This window comes from Pimephales promelas, chromosome 22, assembly GCF_988280905.1.
Source record: "Pimephales promelas chromosome 22, fPimPro1.hap1.1, whole genome shotgun sequence".
NCBI classification, from domain to species: Eukaryota; Metazoa; Chordata; class Actinopteri; order Cypriniformes; family Leuciscidae; genus Pimephales; species Pimephales promelas.
This window is the reverse complement of record NC_142790.1, coordinates 15,038,182-15,055,758: the sequence shown is the minus strand read 5'-3', so window position 1 is coordinate 15,055,758 and position 17,577 is coordinate 15,038,182. Positions and strand designations below refer to the sequence as shown.

At 36.7% G+C, this 17,577-nt stretch overlaps 1 protein-coding gene across 1 annotated transcript; it reads left to right on the top strand.

The window, feature by feature from the left end:
- The first annotated feature begins 415 nt into the window (after nt 1-415).
- Nucleotides 416-15,878, top strand: pdcd6 (programmed cell death 6). Its single transcript, XM_039666684.2, has 6 exons — nt 416-600; nt 3,221-3,282; nt 10,090-10,134; nt 12,367-12,525; nt 12,745-12,854; nt 15,169-15,878. Exons 1-6 carry the CDS (start codon nt 518-520, stop codon nt 15,265-15,267), a joined length of 558 nt encoding a protein of 185 aa, XP_039522618.1. The 5' UTR covers nt 416-517; the 3' UTR covers nt 15,268-15,878.
- The last annotated feature ends 1,699 nt before the right edge of the window (nt 15,879-17,577 follow it).

Sequence of the window (17,577 nt, the reverse complement as noted above, 5' to 3'; positions counted from 1 at the left end):
AATGACTATAACACTCTGATAAAAGAAAAAAAAAACATTTTTATATTTTCTAAACGTATACTTTAAAAGTGACACCAATGACAAAATATGTATTTGTGTGTAAGATTGTAATAAATGATATGCTACCCTAAAAACAATAACACATTTATCACTATGGCCTTGACTACCCTTGGATTTTGTGGAAAAAAATACATGTATCCTGTCGAAATCTGTCAGTCTGAAGAAAACAGAAATATTTCATTTAGGAACAGTTCATATTTTCCATTAGTCAGACTGTTCGCCCCGCCCATTTAGCGCAAACACTCCACGCTGACATTTGACGATCCAATCAAAACAGCAGAAAGCCCCGGCAGAATTCGAAGGGGGCTGTCCGTATGACGTCGGCTAATTTTTAATGGGAAGTGGGGAGTTTCACACCACGCCTCTGCGTGAAGAATTCTTTAGAGTCCGATTAAAGCAAGTTGAATCTAGCTGCTCATAGAGCGCATTTGATCGTCTAGCGGGGCAAGCCGTGGACATGGCCTACCAGAACCAGTATAGACCACCTCAATATAACAACGCGCCGCCGGATCAGAGCTTTTTATGGAATATATTTCAGAGGTGAGTGAAAACACGAGCAGCGATTCCGCATTTGAACGCCTGTCGATTTGACAAGCGCAGCAGGAAAGAGCATGTTCTTGCAAGTCACGTAACGTTACAAGAAGATACGAAATGCAATAGGCAACTAGTAGAGGGTTGTATAGCTCGCAAAAGCAAATATCTGTAATTATTTGTAGTTAACTTATCCGCCGCATTTCGTTTGCGTTTCAGCGGATAGCAGACTCTTTTCGTCTGACTTTCATTATCAAACCATTCAACACAGTTACAGAATAGCTTTGAGCAGTTTTGAATAACGTTACCATACAATCGCGCGCGATATATATACATATATATATATGTGTGTGTGTGTGTGTGTGTGTGTGTGTGTGTGTGCGTGCGCGCGCGCGCTCGCGCGTGTGTGTGTGTGTGATTTTACACAAATAGACACACGCATATAAGTGAGTGGAGTTTGAGTTGTTTTTGTTTAACAAAGTTGCTCGTCTCTATACAGTAATGAATTATGCAATACTGCAGAGGATTGAGCCTTAAGGGCCGTTCACACGGGACGCGTTGTTCTTTCGTTCCAGTTGCGCTATATTGTTTGTTTATCTCACTAATATACATACTAGTAGCTATACATACTAATTTATATAGATGAGTGATTTATGTAGCCTACACACGGACGTATAGCCTTCGAGTCTTATGTTGTCAACGATTTTGAGATGCCTTAATGTCAAATTAAATGGAGCCTACTTGAACTTTCGTTTTGAAACTATTTTTGAAATCAAGAACGCATAAACGCTCGTTTAGAACATTTCCCTGCCGCCAAAACACTGAAACAGACGCAACTCAGTCAACGTAACCTAGCAACTTTCATGTTGAACTAATATTATATCACATCAAAACAAACTGATTGTTCCTTGGTCACATGACTCGGGAATGTCTAAAGGTGTTGTGAGTCACCGGTGTTTCTTACATATGAGTCGTCTGAGTTTCCATGATTGAACTGCAAGGTGAATTGTGTCATATTATGGTTGGATTATTATGATGGGTTTATGACCTGGTTGTGTGTGTGTGTGTGTGTGTGTGCACGGGTTTTCAATCTCTGAGAAGCCACACACCCCCAATTATCATCATCCTGGTGTGAAGGAAAATATGTAAAAGACAGCTATAATTTGCCAAACTATAAATGTGTAAAATGTTATTTGGAAAATATTTAGTTATTATGTAAAAAAATATTAAACATGCTGGGTAATTTCAACCAAAGTTTGGGTCAAATATTGACAAACCCAACCATTTTAACCCAACAGTCTGACCCACACTTGGGTTGAAACAACCCAGCATTTTTTTAGACTATAATGTTAGATGTATTTATTTATGTATTAGAAGAAAAATGTTAATCACATTTTTATTTTAAATAATACATTTAGTTTAGTCTTATTTTTTTATTTTTACAATGACTCTAAACCAGATTTTCCTTTTGTTGCTCCCAGTTGAAAAGCCCCAAAACTTGATGATGGTCGCTGTGACGTTTTTGGGAAGTGAGTGGAAAAAGTTCAGTTGGAAAGCGTACTGAAACTTTGGGAAAACCAAATCCCCTCACTCAATAAGCCGTAGACGTAGTTCGAGTTTTTTCCACTTTCCATTTAGGTAAAAGCAAACTGATCCAGATGTTCCTGTTCATACTTTCCCTGAATGGAAGTTCTCGTTTAGTCAGTCCAGTTAGTCAATTCTCAAACCACTTCTTATCAGAAGTGACTGAAGTTGACAGTTGTTTCTGAATTCCTTGTGTGAATTCGAGTCACAAGTTTAAATATTGGCTGGATGGGCAGGGTCTTGTTGGATAAACAAGCCAACAAGACATTCCTTTCACGGTTTACTGTGGTTATGGCCCAGACTGAACTCTCTTTCAAGGTTTAGCTGTCCGAATTATTGAGATGGCCGTCTCTTCTGTTTTTCTATGTTTTTTTTTTTCCTCAGCTGCCTAAAACACTGGGGTTGGTGTGCTAACTAAGTCTATGGTGTATATTTCATAATAGTGTAGCTCAAGAATTTGTGAAACCCAATCCTTTTCTCTTCTGTAATCTCTATATTACAAAACAGACCAAATAAATGATGGAAGACCGTTCCCTTAAATTCAGCTCAGAAGGCTTGTAATGGAAACGTGTCCTTTTTACGATTTATGGCACATGTGTAATGGAAAAGACACTCCCAACAGCAGAAATAGTCAAACTGCTCTGCGTGAGACAGACTTTCCCTTCTTTAAAGTCATCGCTGGCATGCCTTGACTGAAATGAATCATAACAAGATCAGCATGTGGCTGCGCCTTCACAACATCAATGAACGAATGAAAGAGTATGTGAGCAAATGAAAGATCAAATCAACACACTTTTCTAAAACGTCCCATATGCAAACTCAAAGGAAATGAAAATGTTTTCAGATGGAAATCATTGGAAATACAACTGAATCGCTCTCCACCAAAGCTTTTACTTTCAGTTTCATTTGAGAAGGTCTACATCCTGAGTTGTATCCTACTTGTCCCATTTATTGTGTTAGAGCTCATTATTGTATTTCAAGCCATTCACTATAAAATACATTTTTAACATGAATCACATTTCAAAAATGTTTCTGTTTCCTCCAGGGTAGATAAAGACAGGAGCGGGGCAATATCAGACACAGAGCTTCAGCAGGCATTATCAAATGGTATGTTTTATTTTTTCCCATTTTTTTCCCTTTTTTCTTACTTTTTAGTTGAAGTATAAATATGGTGACTATCTTTTATTTAAGAGAATATCAGACTGTTAATAAAAGGAACCAGGTTTCCTTTACATCGGATAAATGTGTTTCTTGTACACAGTAAATGTTTTCTGACAACAGTCGTCTGATTGTTTTGTCAATACTGTTATTTTTGGCTGTATGATTTTGCAAAATTTTCATGTGCCACGCTGATATTTCCATATGGAAATGTTATTTAATTTTGTTGCAATATAAATGGGTCTTTCATTTGTTGTTTATATCAGTGGTCACATGTTGTATGGTGATCTTTAAAGTATTTTTACAGTATTGTTGCTAAATGAAGATGTCCACAGTGACTTTGGTTGCCAAATGAAGTGAACTTTTGGAGATTCTGGGTGATTTAAGTGCACTTTCTATGAATGGGGTACACAATGGGTCCTTTTCTTAACAAATGACCAGTGAAAGGATGTGTTTACAGAATGTTGATTGACCTCAGAAGGTCAAACTAAATACTATGTGTTTGTTGTTATTGATAAGCTTTTATATTTCCCAGAAATCAAAGAATAACATTTTTTTTCTTCTTCTTCTTTGTATAATAACTTGCATCAAAAGGGTTGAGGATTTAAAGGGATAGTTCACCCCAAAATTAAAATTCTGTCAGTTTTTCTATTACTAGTTTTTCTCATGTTGTTCCAACCCCGTAAGACTTTCGTTCATCTTCTGAACACAAATTATATTTTGTATTAAATCTGAGAGCTGGTTCACTCTTCCATAGGCTTCTTAATGGATCGAAATTGGCTGGCCCAAAAGTTATTAAAGACATTGTTAGTCCGAGCGACTACAGTGGCTCAATCTTAAAAAAAAGGAGTAGTTCACTTTTAAAAAACTTTTGCTGATAATTTACTCACCCTCATGTCTTCCAAGATATCCATGTCTTTCTTTCTTCAGTCGAAAAGAAATTAAGATTTTTGATGAAAACATTCCTGGATTTTTCTCCATATAATGGACTTTACTGGTAGTATCCAAACGGTTCAAGGTCCAAAAGACAGTTTTAGTGCAAACTGCAAACTGTTCAAAGGGCTTTAAATGATTTCAGACGATGAATAAGCGAAACGATCGCTCATTTAAAAAATAAATAACAAAGTTTAAGTTTTATAAGCTGAAATGCTCGCCTTGCTCTGTTCTGTGACGCGCGTTCGTGACTCTCCTCTTTTAACTCGTTTATCAAAATGAACAAATCTTTTTCCGAGTCATTTGGTTCATTCAACGAACGAAATAAAGGAATTGACTCGGAAAATGATTTGTTCATTTTGATGAACGAGTTCCAACAGGAGAGTCACGAACGCACATCACAGAACAGAGCAAGACGAGCATTTGTGCAATTTGTTTCGATGCCCGGTCTCATTAAAAATGCAGTACCGGTCATTGTTGAAGTTGCCCTGTTTGTGACTTCTGAAGCATTGTTATTTTTTCTAACTTTGTGTGTGGCTCCGCTCCCGAAGATGCACAACTTCGAGGCGATTCTGGTACGCCTGTCAGCCACCCAGTTTCCACTTGTCTAAACGAATTGCTTGCATTTAAAAAAAAAATGAGCCTACTATAGCAGATATAAGCCTTTTTAATGAAAATATAGCTCCATGTTTACTAAAAATGTTCATGAAAATAAATAAAGAATTAAAGAATATTGTATAGTATTGTTGTTAAATTTATATGCTCTCATATCCATTGATTTTGTTCAAGTAATAATATAAAGATTTTCTGGATTTTACACTATTCTTTTGGTGAAGTGTAAAAAAAAACTTTGCGCTCGTGCAGATACGGCGAGTATACACCTGAAGGAGATTAATCTATTCAGTTGGCTGATTTCCTTGTCAAATTTATCTGGTATAACTCCATATTTGAACTAATTGCAAAAGCTGAATAATTCATCAAAGCCTACCGAATAATCAGCGGAATAATCGATTAGTCGATTAATCGTTCCAATAATCACAATAATCGTTTGTTCGCAATCACGTTTTATTATGTGGCAGAAACAAGACTTCCATAGTTTTTGTTGTGCTCTGTTTTAAAAAAGTTACAGGACACCAAAGTTTGCCTTACTCATGGATTGTGCCTTATATCTGAAATATCTCTTTACCCTATTCTGCTTCATGAGCATATGGTTTTGCTGCCAAAGTGGGTCAGAGAGAGTTCTTTCCCTCCTGCCAGAAGCTGTTATCTGCTCCGAGCCACAAGGTTGATGTAGTGCTCGTCTCAACGAGGTGCAGAATTAGCAGGAAACTCTGTTATCATTCTTGAGAGTCGGCTGTGTGAGTTTAAGCTGAACGGTTCAATGATCCCAGCGCTTGTTCCTGTCAGCACTGCAGTGTGATCATGAAGCTGTGTTATTGCACATAGGCCATTGTCACACTCTTTACATTTCAGCAACACTGCGTCATGAAGTACAGAACTGTGTAACGTTGTAGTAACACTGTGATATTATGAAGAAGTGTGCCGTTGGAAATTCATAGTGTAGCATAGGTCATCGCATGCCACGTGTTATGCAGTGTATGGCTGGAGCCTTCCTGCGTTCTTGTTGTTCATAGATTAGTGGTTCTGTGGTCAGGTCAAGCCTTTCAGCACTGCTGAAGTCCATTACTCTGTTTTCGGAGTCTCTGAAAGCACCTCAGGGACACAGCAGTCGCACCAGGGGTCTGACCTCAACACTTGATGTCTATGTCTGCACTCTGCAGTGTACACTCTTACAAATAAAGGTTATTTATAATAAATTTCATTCTTTTTAGGGGAAACAAATTACTTGGGTGTTCTTTACACTAAGAAAAAATGGTTCTTTTAAAGTCCCCCTGTGGTGAAAATCAAGCTTTTAATGTTGATAATTTTTCTATGTGGTGTTTTTAATGTGCTTTAAGATGAACCATGTGGAATTTCATAAGTCAACAGCATTGTCAGTCTCAAGACAGTCTCAAAAATGCGGTTTGAAATCGCTGGTGTTTCTGACGTCACCAATGACCTTGTAACCAATCAGGTCACCGTGTGATTGTCAACTGGTGTGATTGTGTGCTGGTGTGAGTAAGTGGAGGCGGGGCTAATTTGCATTTTCATAGAACAATGTATACTAAATGAGGCAAAGGTGAGGCATTCAAGCTATTTTAAGGCATGAAGGAATGTGTTTTCAATGAAAAAAATGTTTAAATATGTAATTTTGGTGATCGATATGTTAAATGATAGGGGACTTTAAAAATGTATTTGTTTTCCCTAAAATGGCATTGTTGCCTAAACCTACTTTCTTTATTTTTAAGAGAATATTTTCCAGCTTTATATTTTGATATTAATGAATTTCCTCTGAAAGCTTTATCTTTTATCATTTTGTTGAATGAACACTTGTTATTCAAAGCTTTTTTTTTTTCTCCTGTTGTTCCCTACCGCTCTTTCGTCCGTCGTTTTTCAGGGTATCTGAATTGATTTGATTATCTTACATTTAAAGTTGTTTCCTCTCAGCTCAGTCGTTTAGCTGGCTCAACACATTTACACACTCCTGAATTTCTCCAATGCTGCTTTAGGCGTTTGCTGTAGAGCTGCTGTTCATGTAGATTTATTTCAGAAGCCGTTGCTGTAAGGGAAGTAAAGCAGTGGCAGTGGGCAGCTGTGATTTACTGTCACAACCGTCCAGTTCACTGACTCCAGTCGTGTTGCATTATAATTTCACTCCTGTGACCAGAGCATAATGGATTTTACTCATTACTACATTTTCATATCTATACCAGTCCTGATTGAATTAACACAATGTAAGGTCAAAATAAAGTGTGTAACAAACTTTGTTGTGAACTTTTGTGCTAGCTGAAACTGCAACATTACATGGTTTAAATCCAAATTTGAGAATGATAGTCTGACCTTCACTAATGAAAGTGATGCAGTAGATTCAAATCAGATAATAGGAAAGTATCTGTTAAAAACAACTTTGACCTCAGAAGACAGTTTATCATTATAAATTTTTTTCCTCCCAGAACTCCATGCGGTGATAGGAAAATTCCTTACTGTAGGTCAACGAAACAGACATATAAATAGAAATATGTATGTATTTATATATTATAAATGTGTGTATAAATCTTTTTTTGTGTGTGTGTGAAAGAAGTCTCTTATGCTCACCAATGCTGCATTTATTTGATCAACATTACAGTAAAAACAGGAATATTGTAGAATATTATTAAAACATTATTCTTTATTATTTTCTATTTTAACACATTTTTAAAATTATTTTAATCCTGCGATGGCAAAGCTAAATTTATTTCTTCAGTGTCACATGATCCTTCAAAAATCATTCTAATTATGAGGATTTCTTAAGAAACACGTCTTATAAATAAACAGTTGTGCTGTACTGTTTAATATTTTTGTGAAAACTATGATAGTTTTTTTAAGGATTCTTTTTTAATAGGAAGTAAAAAAAATATTGGTCAATTTAAGTGCATAGTTGCTGAATAAAATGATCAATTTCAGTAAAAAAATATATATTTCAGTATGTAAATATATATATATATATATATATATATATATATAAAATATGTTTGATGTTTTTTTAATAATGAAAAGGTTCTATAAAAAACTAAATATGTACATCCAGTAAAGGTCTTAATTCACTCACCTCTGAACGGTGGAGTAAAAAGCTCATTTTTGACCCTATATGTGCTATTATACCATCCGTTTCTAAGCCCAGTTTCTTAACATAAAATGTGTTTTATCAGCTGTGTTTGTCTCTTGAATATGATTTAAAAAGAAGTCCTTGTGTTAGCATATGCAGTGTTGTTGTATGCGGCCGACGGCTTGTGTGCTTGTCTAGTGGAGTGATGTGAATGTTGCTGTTTTTCCATGATTCCTCCCGGAGTGGGCATTGCTGTGACTGGAGCCAGTGTGCAGCACATAGGGGCGTCTTTGTGCCTCAGTTCAGACCCGCCTCCTCTCCAGTCCTTGCCACTAGCAGCCGTTCTCCCTCTGAGATGGCACCACGCTATTCACACTATTTCCAACAGCCTACCTAAAATGGCCAGGGTGACCTTGGTAGCTCATATATATATTATATATTATATTTGGCCTTTCATCCTGCGTCTCCATCCTACTAACTAAACGAGAGAATCCTGATTGTTCACCCAGTGCAAGTCCTTCCTCCCTCTCGTAGCGGCTCTGTCAGTGTGTGTGAGGCCATGATTCAGCATTGCGAAGAAGAATGGCTTTATTTTAGAGCTGTACATTTCATTCCTGTGTCTTCTGGTGTTATTACGCGGAGCACGCCGGCCATTGTGTTCTGTAGGTGTCCTAAGATAAGCACGCTCAAACAAATGGTGTTATTTCAGCTAAAGCTTTTTCAGAAAGAGTTCACTGAGCTGGGATCAGAGACTAGACTGTAAAATGTGTTCCTCAAGGTCAGTAAAGGCTGCCTACTGAAGCATATCTGAAATGTAGTTTTTACTACATTCATGCTATGACCAAAATGCCACTCCCTAGTGATCTCACCATTTGCTTTACAAATCACGCTCAAAGGAGACTGTAAATGAACAGAGGAACATGATTCACATAGAAACTATACAGCTGTGTTCAGTGTGTTGTAACCGCTGGCTATCTTAAAAATGATATGAAATCTATTGAATACGTGTCCCATATGATTACCCTGTGTAAGGTAGAAAAAGAGTTTGTTTTCATAATATTTTACTAATATATCATTCCCTTTTAAAATGTGCAGAAATTGTTGGTAAAACCATTTGAATGTTTGTTACTCTTACCATAGTAATAAATGTAAATGATGTATAATTAGAAGTAACTAACACAATTTCAAAGCCAAGCCCTAAACATATACGTAGTACATTTTGTTAATTTATATTCCTAAGTATTACATTTTTGCAGTCATAACAATTCAAGTAAAGTCTGTCTGTTTTGCATGTTTAAGAGCCTTCCAGAAAATAATCAGGCTTTGGCAAAACATCTACTCAATATAATGAAATATAAGCAAAATATTTACTTTTAATGATACAAAAATTAAGAAATAAATATTTATTTAGCTGAATATTCTATTTCTATTCTACTTGCATATGTTAAAAACAGTGCATGACATGACATCATCATTTTGCTTACAGGAATGACTGAAATATTGATTTAAGTTTCCTTTTATGTTTTAATAATTTAGTTGTATCCCTCAGTCGGGTCATGGGGTCTAATACGATCCCAATCGACTTTTACTTAATAAAAAAAAAGGTTCATCTCACTGGAATAAGATTTTGTGACTTTTCATACATTACCTATCTATACACTCGCAACAAAACTGGGCTTGATTCGGTTGTTCTGAAGGTTTTTAAAACTATGTTTACACTTCGGGGTCAATGTGACCCCACATTGAAATAAATAGGAAATGTGAAAAAAACTAAATATAAATATTTTCTTCATGTGTCAAAAAAAAAAAAAAAAAAAATCTGGCATAAATCTGAAAATTTTTACACAAAAAATAAAGGCCTAGTACTACAGTAGAGCATAAATGCAATGTATAATTAAAAAAAAAAATATTTCATATGCAAGCTAATGGTGTAGTTGAGGAATTGTGTGGATACAAAAGTACTTTATATCTCCAAAAGCACAGCATTAGTGAATAGATGAGAAGTAAACAACAACAAAAAATGATATATTATTTGTATGATTAAAAATTTATATTTTTGTACAATTACAGAAGTGTAAACCCAGGAAACAAAGACCATTTGAAGGTTAAATAAAATCTGACTTTTGTTTCATCTCCAGGTACATGGACCCCATTCAACCCTGTGACCGTCAGATCAATTATATGTGAGTATTATCGTTGTCTTGTGTTCACAAAACCATATACATGCTGTTTCTTGATATGTGGTCTTGTGTTCTCTTAATAAGTCACCATCAACCGCCAAAATTCAGTTCCAATACTCCAGAACGCAAGTACAGATAATGCATGAAAATACCCTTGATATCGAGGATGCATTGAGCGCAGTCTTGAGAACATCAAAACGTTAAAAATCCCAGAAGTCATATCAGGCAGACAACGTACGGAAGCCTGTAAACTTCTCTGTTCTCACTTAAGAGATTCCCACTGAAAGCTCGCAAGTACGTGATGGCTTGCGATAGTAAACATTTGTTGTTTGTTTAGCATAATTTTAATGAAGTTCTAAGACAACGCATTTAAAGGAGAACTCTGGTCAGTTTTAACATTGAGCTCATTTTTTTGTACATTTGGAGTGCTGTCAGTACAGACAAAAACGACAAAAAATCGGTGTTGTCTACACCGTTTTTAAAATTCGCACCCTGTTGACTTCAATGGGGCATGTTCTAAACTTGCTTTTAGCCTCTTAACATCCTTGATTTGTCATTATGAGTGCACAGCCATGTGAGTGGTGTTATTAAGAGTCACCACGGTCAATCTGACTGCAGTAGATGTGAAAGATATTAATGAAAATGATGTTAATTCAGCCAGCTCGCATCCTTATATTTACTTCCTGTTTTCAGTCGAAGTCCTCAGTAGTCGATTGTCGAGTTTTGCGCGCGCGATCATTGGTAACTAAGTAACAGTGGAGACTCAGACTGTCAGCTGTCAGCCGATGACTGTGCTGTGTGGTGTTCTGAGAATATCAGCTCAAATGGATAGTTCATCTGAACTCGACAATCGACTACTGTGGACTTCGACTGAAAACAGGAAGTAAATACAGGTATGTGAGCTGGCTGAATTAACATCATTCTCATTAATATCTTTCACATCTACTGCAGTCAGATTGACCGTGGTCACTCTTAAATGGATACTCCACCTTTTTTTTGGAAATAGGCTCATTTTATCACTCCCCCAGAGTTAAACAGTTGAGTTTTACCGTTTTCGAATGTATTCAGCCGATTTTTTGATATTTAGAAGAATATCAGTAACCAGACAGTTTCTGGTCTCATTGACTTCCATAGTAGGAAAAAAATATACTATGGAAGTCAATGAGAGCAGAAACTGTCTGGTTACTGATATTCTTCTAAATATCAAAAAAAAAAAATGGCTGAATACATTCAAAAATGGTAAAACTCAACTGTTTAACTCTGGGGGAGTGGTAAAATGAACCTATTTCCAAAAAGAGGCTAAAAGCAGGTTTAGAACTTGTCCCATTGAAGTCAACAGGGTGCGAATTTTAAAAAGACGATAACACGGTGTAGGCAACACAGATATTTGTCGTTTTTGTCTGTACTGACAGCACTCCAGTCCAAATGTACAAAAAAATTTGCTCAATGTTAAAATTGTTGACAAAGCATTAAATATACAAGTAAACATTAAATGATAAATATACATACTCATGTAAAATAAAAAGATATCAAACAATAACAATAATGTAAGTCAATCTTTTATTAGGTTATGAAATTTGTGATGTTATGTATTGTGCATTGAATGCTGTTGTCCCACTGCCTAATATGTGCTGAACAGTCAGTTGAGCATATCAATTCTCACAAGGATGTGTTCTGTGTCCTTGTGTCCTAGTTTGTTCTGTTAAGGTAGCCTAGCAAGAATTTAACACACTCATTCTGTCTTTTTCTTCTTTGTCCCATAGTCCTCTGTTTGTTTGTGAGCTCCATGACAACCTAGATTGTTTCCTATTAGCACATTTAGCTTATAAAGGTTTAGTTGTTTCAGTTTAAACTGGAAGCATGTATCATCCACCTTGAAAGTAATTAAGAAAATGGAAGATTTTGGTATAAAGAAACAGAACTCTGCAGAGCTTCTGTCGAGAAAGTTAGTCAATATCAATTGACTGTTTAATGATCCTTTACTCCTGAATAAGTCGATCACTCTCAGCTCATTTAAAGTTTATACACATGGGCATCGTAACAGCTCAATTATGATTTTTCAGGGATACATTTCCATCTGTTTCATCCATCTCAGACAGTTTTGATTCAAATTCAGGGCAAAATTGTTTTTTGACAGAAAATTACCTGTAACGTTACCTCAAATGCAAAGTAATGCAAATAAATCACCAAATTTGAGGATTAAATGTGACCTAAATGCTTTCTTTTCTTTTTTAGCTATGTTTGACCGGGAGAACAAAGGCGGGGTCAGCTTTAACGAGTTTGCCGGCGTTTGGAAGTACATCACAGACTGGCAGAACATCTTCCGCACCTACGACAGGGACAACTCAGGGTTTATCGACAAGACCGAGCTCAAACAGGCTCTCACCGGCTTTGGTGAGTTCGTAATGCTTTCTTATTGACTGCTATTAATGGAAATCCGGAGGTGATGGATGCGTTCAGCGAGGTGTTCAGAAGAAAATCCTGTAGGAATTACAGGCAAGGGCACTGATTCACAAGACCAATGAGAGGAAGGACAAATAAACTGATGAAACCACTGATGTCACCCTTATGGAAAATTCTGAACTAACCTCGAAAACTTCTCTTTTTACTCAGGTTATCGCCTTTCAGATCAGTTCTACAACACACTGATAGAGAAATTTGACCGTCAGAAGAGGGGACAAGTGGCTTTTGATGACTTCATTCAGTGCTGTATTGTACTACAGGTAATGATAGGTTATGTGTTGAATGCAACATTTGCAATTTGCACTATATAAACATAATTCATCCAGAAATGAAAATGCTGTCAGTATTTGAACGCCCTCATGTTGTTTTCTTTCTTCTGTGGGACACAAAAGAAGAATGTTTGACGAATATCCTGCCCATTCTTTTTCAGATAATAATAAGTAAATGGGTACTTGGACCGTCAAGCTCCAAAATAGCAAAAGAACCTTAGACGTATCGTAAAAGTTATTCATGTAAGCTAGCTTTGTGTGAGCAACAAACAGAATTTTTGTTATTTGCAGACACTCTTGACATTTGCCATCGAATCATCTATCAATGAGAATTCAGTGTTTCGTGAATTCATATTGGATCTTTCCAATGAACTGACTGACCATTCTGCACTGATTTGTAAGCTTCTTCGTCATTTTGGGACACTTTTAACTAGAAAGACATTTCGAGTTTTATACAGTAAAAATGTAGCCTATAGCACAACACGAGCACGCCTGCACTCTCCTGTGCCAAACGCCAAATGTTTCTTCCCATGCGGTCTGAGACAAAGACTAGCCAATACTGCCCTCTACAGGATGACACGGGGACGGGATTTTTATGACTCTTCATTCCGTCTGTCTGTCTGTTTGTTCGTCTGTTAGTAGCCATATCGCCAATATTTCTTAACCACTATTATTGAAAGAACTATGAGTTGAGTTTTATACAGTAAAAAGGTAACATATTAATTCACCCAAAAATTAAAATTCTGTCTAATTAATACTCGCCCTCATGTTGTTCCAAAGAACCTTTGACGATATTTTTGATGAAATCAGAGAGCTCTCAGACTCCTCTATAGACAGGAATTTAATTACAAGGCCCAAGAATTGTAGCAAAGACATTTGTTAAAGTAGTCCATGTGACCACAGTTGTTCAACCTTAATTTTATGATTTGACGAGAATACTTTGTGAAAGTGTTCAACAAAAATAATGGCTTTATTCAACTATTTTTTTCTGGTCTGTGTCAGTCTCCTACGCTATTTATGTTGTAAATAGAGTGCAGCTCTTCCGAGTTCTACGTCAGAACGCCGGCTTACCATTGGCCGATACTGTTGTACCTATCGACCGCTACTGCCTATTGGCACGGACGAGCCGTGGAGCCGCCATCTTAAACCGGTCATCTGCTCCGCTCAGTGTAATCTGTATGGCAGTGCATTTAATTAATCATATCTCACCGAAAAACTAACTGATTTTCACACCGTTTTTTTTTTTTTTTTTTGCTGCAAAGATCATTCATGTAGCTACAGGACACATGGTTCGCCGTATTTTAAAGGGATACTCCACTTTTTTTTTTTTTTGGAAATAGGCTCATTTTACCACTCCCCCAGAGTTAAACAGTTGAGTTTCACCGTTTTCAAATACATTCAGCCAATTTTCTGATATTTAGAAGAATATCAGTAAACAGACAGTTTCTGGTCTCATTGACTTCTATAGTAGGAAAAAAATATATACTATGGACGTCAATGAGACCAGAAACTGTCTGGTTCCTGATATTCTTCTAAATATAAAAAAAATCGTCTGAATACATTAAAAAACGGTAAAACCCAACTGTTTAACTCTGGGGGAGTTGTTTAACTCTGGGGGAGTTGAGTATCCCTTTAAGAATTTATGTATTAATTGCTTTTTCATTGTCAATATACGAACAGCTAGGTTGCCTATGAAAGCCTGTAGACTGTTTTTTATGTGAAGGACTTGTGTTGTTTTTGCTGGAAAAATCAAAAGGATGTGAGGTTTACGCACACTCCCGAGAGCCTCTCTTCCTTTGCTCTTGAGGATCTCTTAACAGTATATCGCTGCAAAAGTGTTTCCATCTTCCATCGGTGTCACAAATAACAAGGGTTTCTGAATTTCATACAGCCCCTTTAACTCAAAAAGTGTTTTAGGGTCAAACTAACTTTACTAAACCAACTAACTCAGATATTTGTTCACATTCGTTAATCATGTGTCATTTGTTAATGTAAATTAATCCATCTGACTGATTATCAGTGAATACATTTTGGTCTGTTCCTAATCCTGACATAAAGCTATCGTTTAACTTCAGAAGACTTGCGATACATACTTATATAGACCACTTTTATAAAACGATCATGGTGCTTTTGTGTTCTTTTTTGAAGCTTGAACACATGAGTCCCCATTCATTGTAATTATATAGAAAAGCACAGTCTTGTTTTGTGTTCAGCTGAAGAACAAAAGTCAAATGGCTTTGGGACAGTTTGCCATAATGCAGTGATGCTTATCTAAAACTGATTGGGTCATTTTTTATTTAAACAGAGGTTAACTGACGTGTTCCGGCGATATGACACAGATCAGGACGGCTGGATCCAGGTGTCGTACGAGCAGTATCTGTCAATGGTCTTCAACGTGGTATAGCACAACACGAGCACGCCTGCACTCTCCTGTGCCAAACGCCAAATGTCCCTCCCCATGCGGTCTGAGACAGAGACTAGCCAATACTACCCTCTACAGGACGACACTGGGATGGGATTTTTATGACTCTTCATTCCGTCTGTCTGTCTGTTTGTTCGTCTGTTAGTAGCCATATCGCCATATTTCTATAATATTATTATTGAAAGAATTATGAAATATCACTTTCTCTCTATCTCTATCTCTGTGTTTAATGAATGTTGACATTGTGAAAATCATATTAAGACTCAGTTGCATGCTTTCTGATAAATCTTCTTAATGTCAAAGCATGAATTAATGTTTCTTTCTTTGGCTGAATTCATGTTTACAATGGAATACTGTGAGTGCAGGTTGTGTTTGCCATGAAAAGATCCTTTTATTTGGATTGACTGTCAGCTCTTCCATATATTTGTAAAGAATTATATTTTTAATCTGCACAATAATGTAATTCAACCTTTTATTTTAGGAAGGAGGTACATATGCTTTTGTATGCCTTTTTTCATGCATGATGCCTTACAACTGTTAAAATAACAACAAAAAACTGTTTTATTAAAAACTGGAACATGTTTGAAAAGAAATCTTTCATTTGTATGCCCATCTTTTCATGAATGCTACTCATGAACTATTTGAGAAATTTTACATTATTTACCAAGAGTCTGATAGCACACAAAAGATAAAAATGAGTGTCATTACTATATATACAGTATATATAGGTTAGATTGGATGGTTCTCTGTATATAAAGCACGATACTACCCCCTAGTGTATAGTTTTGTGTAATACATGCTTGGGCATGCTAAATACAGTTCTGCCTTGGCAATCCATTAAAACATTACAATAATTGCCTTCACCCTAAACAGCAACAAATATTCATGTATTGAGCATTTCCGCCTCCACTTTACTTATGTATGTATGTCCACCACTTTAATCATAGGGAAGACCGGGGAGTGTAACACAGTGGAATGAAGTAAAACCCACACAAGCTAAAACAGTTGTGTTTTGGCTGCTTAGTGGGGGGATGGTTGTAACAGTTCATATAAATGTTTCTGCATTGTGTCTATGGAATATTGAAAACATTTGGTTGGAATAAGTGTGGGTCAAGTGTGCACGTGGTCAGTTCTGGGCCCATAAGGCCTGCATGCACCGCAGGGGGCGATATTTTTTTCCCAGGATGGTAGGGGAAGACTCACCAATATTCATCCCTGATTGGTCTGATGACCTACCTCTAACCCCGCCCAAATACCTGACTGTCACTGCTGAGGACTGACGACCTACCCCTAACTCCGCCCCTAAACCTACCCGTCAATGGGGTTAAGACCAATCACGATGAGTTCCCTAATGAATATTGATGAGTCTTCCCCTACCATCCTGGGGAAAAAAATATCGCCCCCAGGGGCAGCCCATCTACATCTACGACAACTCTGTGAAAGTGACTGAACCCTTGTGACAGGAATACAGTATGCAAAAAGAATAAGTTATGTCCAGTTATATCCAGAAACTAGTTTGATCCAGTTTTACAACTTTGTTGCCTATAGTTGAGCAACTCTTCAGCTGAAATAAAATGAAAGTTAACAAGAACAAACGTTAGTGTGTTTTTATATATATATTCGTTTTCAAAAAATGAGGTGATCAATGTACAGTAAATCTGTCTATCCCTCACAGTCTCATTTTCATCTGCATAAAATTACATATGGCATAATGACATATTCAAGGCCATGCTGCAGTTAAGTCAATCACATTCAGATCGACAACCATTCCTGTATGCAACGCTGACTTTTCACAATCCAATCAAGTGCCAATGGATAAAATTAGGGTCTGCATTTTTTGTGTGTGCATGATAATCCATTTCATTCTAAAACTCCTAAAACAAATTTAAAAATACAGTTATAATGGCTTTATAATAACAACAGACAATGTTGTTGAAAATCTTTAAATTATGTAATCTTTAACATCTCTAAAAATTATTATGGTGATTGACAGGTGCCAGAATGGAGAATTAAAACGACCTCAAGTGGGCAGGCAGATAAATGGTTTCATCGTCTTTTGGTCACACCGTTAAAGCGATTACAGACATAATGAAGAGTATATAATGTGCACACACACATTCACCAATAACACAATGGTTGTCTCAATAGAGAACAAACCAAGGAGAAGATCTCTGATTGAGCTGCTGCCTCGCATTAGCAGGGTGGCCAGTCAACTGTCAGTCCTAATATTCAAAACACACCATGTCCAATTGAGGCTAGACATTATACAGACCCTCTTAATTTTTCTGTTTA

Coding starts and splice junctions, on each gene's coding strand:
- pdcd6 (XM_039666684.2), top strand. CDS start 518: ATGGCCTACCAGAACCAGTATAGACCACCTCAATATAACAACGCGCCG. Junction 3,283..10,089: donor TCAGCAGGCATTATCAAATG/GTATGTTTTATT, acceptor TTTCATCTCCAG/GTACATGGACCCCATTCAAC. Junction 12,526..12,744: donor ACAGGCTCTCACCGGCTTTG/GTGAGTTCGTAA, acceptor CTTTTTACTCAG/GTTATCGCCTTTCAGATCAG.